Raw genomic sequence first — 3,294 nt, 5'->3', positions numbered from 1 at the left:
TTTATTTTTTAAATAAATATTCTGCATTTCCCTTCACGGTTGGGGAAGGGGGGCTAGGCAGAGGCCCTCCAGGGTCAGCAGTATGGTCAAGCTGGCCATCCAGTCCTCCCCCGCAAATGCCTCAGCTGTTTCAATTAGTCCTGATCTTCTTGGAGACAGCACACATGCCTGAGAGGAAATTTCCATGACCATGGGATTCTGGTTTGGGGGCGGGGCCCGCAGTGACTCCCCAGGCTCTGGCTTTGCCAACTAGGGCTTTAGATGCAAGTGATCAACATGTCCATGAAGGTGGGCATTTCGATCTCCGAGAAGAGCACGCGGTCCCGAGTGGTCCCGGTGTCCCCAGCCTTGGCCGAGGCCCTCAGCAGGTCCTGGGCGCGCTGCAGCAGGCGCTGGTTCCGCCGGCGGCCCAGTCGGCGTAGCGCCAGCACGGCCAACACATGCTCCCGCCTGCAGAGACACACAGTCCCTAACTGCAGCCGGGCACCTCCAGTCCACGGTGATGGACTCCCTTGCTCCCGCTGGAGGTGTGTGTGGCCCCGCTGGTATAGGAGTCCCGCCCCAAGGCCAAGCTGCTCAAGGCTTAAAATTGGTGAGGGCAGAGAAGGAGGGAGGGAGTGACAGGCTGGCTCAAGGCAGGTCCTGGGAAACACCCAGACCTCGTCCTGGGTGCACTACTGGGGAGCACAGACAGTAACCCCATGTTGTGGGTTGAAAGAGAAACAGCAGCCTGGTGGTAAAAGGGCAGGGGCTACCGAGGATTGCCCCATCACCGCCTGAGCACCGGGTGGGGCTGGAGACAGGGGAAGTCCAAGGGGAACCCCACCCCCAGGGATTCACCGGGAGGGGCTACCCGCTGGCCAAAGCCACGGAAATGTGCCAGGTCCCTTCAGCGCTCGCGGGAAGGGGCGGGGGAGAAAGAGGGGGGAGAGGGAATGGGCCAGGAGGGTTTCTGGTGCCACCTCCCCACCCCTTTCTGGAATCTCCAAGGCCACAAAAGATTCGGGCCGGGATTTCCAGGGGATCCAATGATTCACTGTCACCCCAACACACCCCGGGATCAAAGCCTCCGCTCTCCTAGACCGACTCAGGTGGCTGGCTCAGGCGGCTGCACATACGGATTTGTGGCTTCCAGAGTTTCCTCCATGTGTTGGGGATTCGCCACCCCGTAGATTCCCAAGGTAGGTGGGAATCGTCGCTCTGTGTCCCCCACCCCCACCTCTCCACCCCCCGCCAGGGGCCTAAATAAGGACAGACTAGGCCGGGTTGTGGGTGAAGTGAACCCCTCTACACACACTCAGGTCAGTAGCGTAGAGGCCTGGTGCTGAGGGGCTCACGCGCATGCGCTGAGGTCACCCAAGGTTTCAACTCACCCTGTAGGGGCCTCTAGCCCCCACAAACTAGCTTATGCTTCCCCTTGGCTTCTCACATCCCTCACATCCCCTAAAGCCACAGAGGCCTTCTGAAGGTTCAAACCCTAATCCCCAGGCCTCCTTAAAACTAGAGGGGACGCAGTGAGTCGCGGACCTGACATCGGGATAGAGTTCAATGAGCATCTCCAGGTGCTTCTGGATGTCGTCTTTGTGCGTTTCCCCCAGGATGTCCGACACGCACGGGATGGCCTGGTCCAGCCATGAGGCCTCTGAGCCCTGCAGGGACAGGGAGGTGCCTGAGGCCCACGATCCAGGAGTGACGGCCACCCCGAGTGGCCACCCCCCTGACCACGATGACCACCACCTGTTAATCCCTTGACTGCACCCCCCAGGATTTGGCAGGATGCAGGCCTCTGCACTGAGGCCTCATCTACCACAACAGCATCCAGCTCCCTTCCCCAGGAGCCAACGCACCTAGGTTCTTCCTGTCTCTGCACAAATGGGGAAACCAAAGCCCAGGCCTGGGAATCACCCAGCAAGTGGGGGTCCGGTAGCCCAGGAGAGGGCTCAGATCGAAGCATGGTGGTGAGGGAGGCGAGGACTCACACTGATTCCTCCCAGGGAGAGGAGGGTGCTACGCCTGTAAGCTGCACCCAGATGTATGTGAAGCACCACCCCACCTGTCAACACCCCGTGTGCCAGATGCCACGCCTCTCCCTGCCCCCCACTCTGATCTGACCCCTGAGGTGGACTGTTTATGCTAGGGTCCACACAGCAGGAGGCAAGTGACCCACAGCTGCTCCTACCAGGCCCTGAAAAGTGTCACTAATGGCCTGAGCATCAAGGTTCATCTTCTGGGAGCCAGTCACGCGCTCGGCACCCCGAAACCGCTCGCGTGGTCTCAGCACCTGCACCAGGTACTCGCGGATCACATAGCGGTGCGCCTCTCGCAGGATCTCCTGGAGGGTGGGGATGTGGGGGGCAGGGGCAGGGAGGTCATGCCCTTGAATTCTGACTTGGACACGCCCCCGCCAAGGTCCACTCTCTCTGGGTACCTGTGCCTTAGGGGGAGCCACGAGCTCGAGTTGACGGCCAAAGTCTACCACCTTGTCCATGAGGGGCTGAAGAGCATCTTGTGTCAGCCAGGCCTTGGTGCACAGGACCTTGAAGAGTGGCTGGGAAGGGGCGGGGGTGGGATCTTGATTTTGCCCTCCCCACCTACCACACCCTCCTCTCCCCTCCACAGCTCCTGGCAGGGGGCATTTCAGGCCCAGAGGCAATCTGTCACAAGAAGGAACCTTGGCAGATGACCTGACCACCTTCTTTATCAGGTTTCCTGGTGCCACTTCCTCTCAAGGCAGGAGTGACATCACCAGGCCTTTGTCAAGAAAGCATCCTCCAGGCTGTGAGAGGGGCCTCTACCAGTCCCTGCTAGGATGTGCCCTGGGCAGGGGGGGCGGGCCAGGCCTGGCTTCCTTGTCCCACCATCGGGGGTTGGCCCTTGACCAATGAGAAATACAGACTGAAGTGAGAAGATGGGCATATTCCCACACACCTGGGAACACAGCTGGGTCCCCTGCTCCCCCACAACACTACACATCCCTTCAACAACCCCTGAGAGGAAGTGTGTGCTTAACCTCTGCTCACAGCCCCATGAGAAGTGGGGGAAAGGAACACGCCTGTAAGGTGACAGAGACGGTGCCCATCTCCCTCACCTGCACATCACTCTGCAAAACCTGGAGCAGACGTTTCTGGAAGCTGGAGGTGGTAGCTGCCAGTGGCTTCCCCAACTCCTCAAAGGTGCCTGGGAACCTGGCCAGAAGACTGGTCCTGGGGAAGGATCAAACAGGTGAAGCTGGAGGTAAGAAGAGACAGGTGAAGTGGAGGATAAAGGTGGAAGACAGTAAAGTGGGGAGTAAGG

At 59.7% G+C, this 3,294-nt stretch overlaps 1 protein-coding gene across 1 annotated transcript in view; it reads right to left on the bottom strand.

The window, feature by feature from the left end:
* Nucleotides 1-257: 257 nt before the first annotated feature.
* Nucleotides 258-3,294, bottom strand: part of EXOC3L4 (exocyst complex component 3-like 4) — a 10,632-nt gene continuing 7,595 nt past the window's right edge. Inside the window, exons 7-11 of the mRNA XM_006839541.1 lie at nt 3,089-3,203; nt 2,429-2,548; nt 2,180-2,332; nt 1,528-1,649; nt 258-450 (exon numbers count right to left, since the gene is read on the bottom strand). Coding sequence (XP_006839604.1) covers nt 258-450; nt 1,528-1,649; nt 2,180-2,332; nt 2,429-2,548; nt 3,089-3,203 — 703 coding nt within the window. The remainder of the gene's footprint in view (nt 451-1,527; nt 1,650-2,179; nt 2,333-2,428; nt 2,549-3,088; nt 3,204-3,294) is intronic.

Source organism: Chrysochloris asiatica, unplaced genomic scaffold, assembly GCF_000296735.1.
Source record: "Chrysochloris asiatica unplaced genomic scaffold, ChrAsi1.0 scaffold00025, whole genome shotgun sequence".
NCBI classification, from domain to species: Eukaryota; Metazoa; Chordata; class Mammalia; order Afrosoricida; family Chrysochloridae; genus Chrysochloris; species Chrysochloris asiatica.
This window is presented reverse-complemented; position numbering and strand designations above follow the sequence as displayed.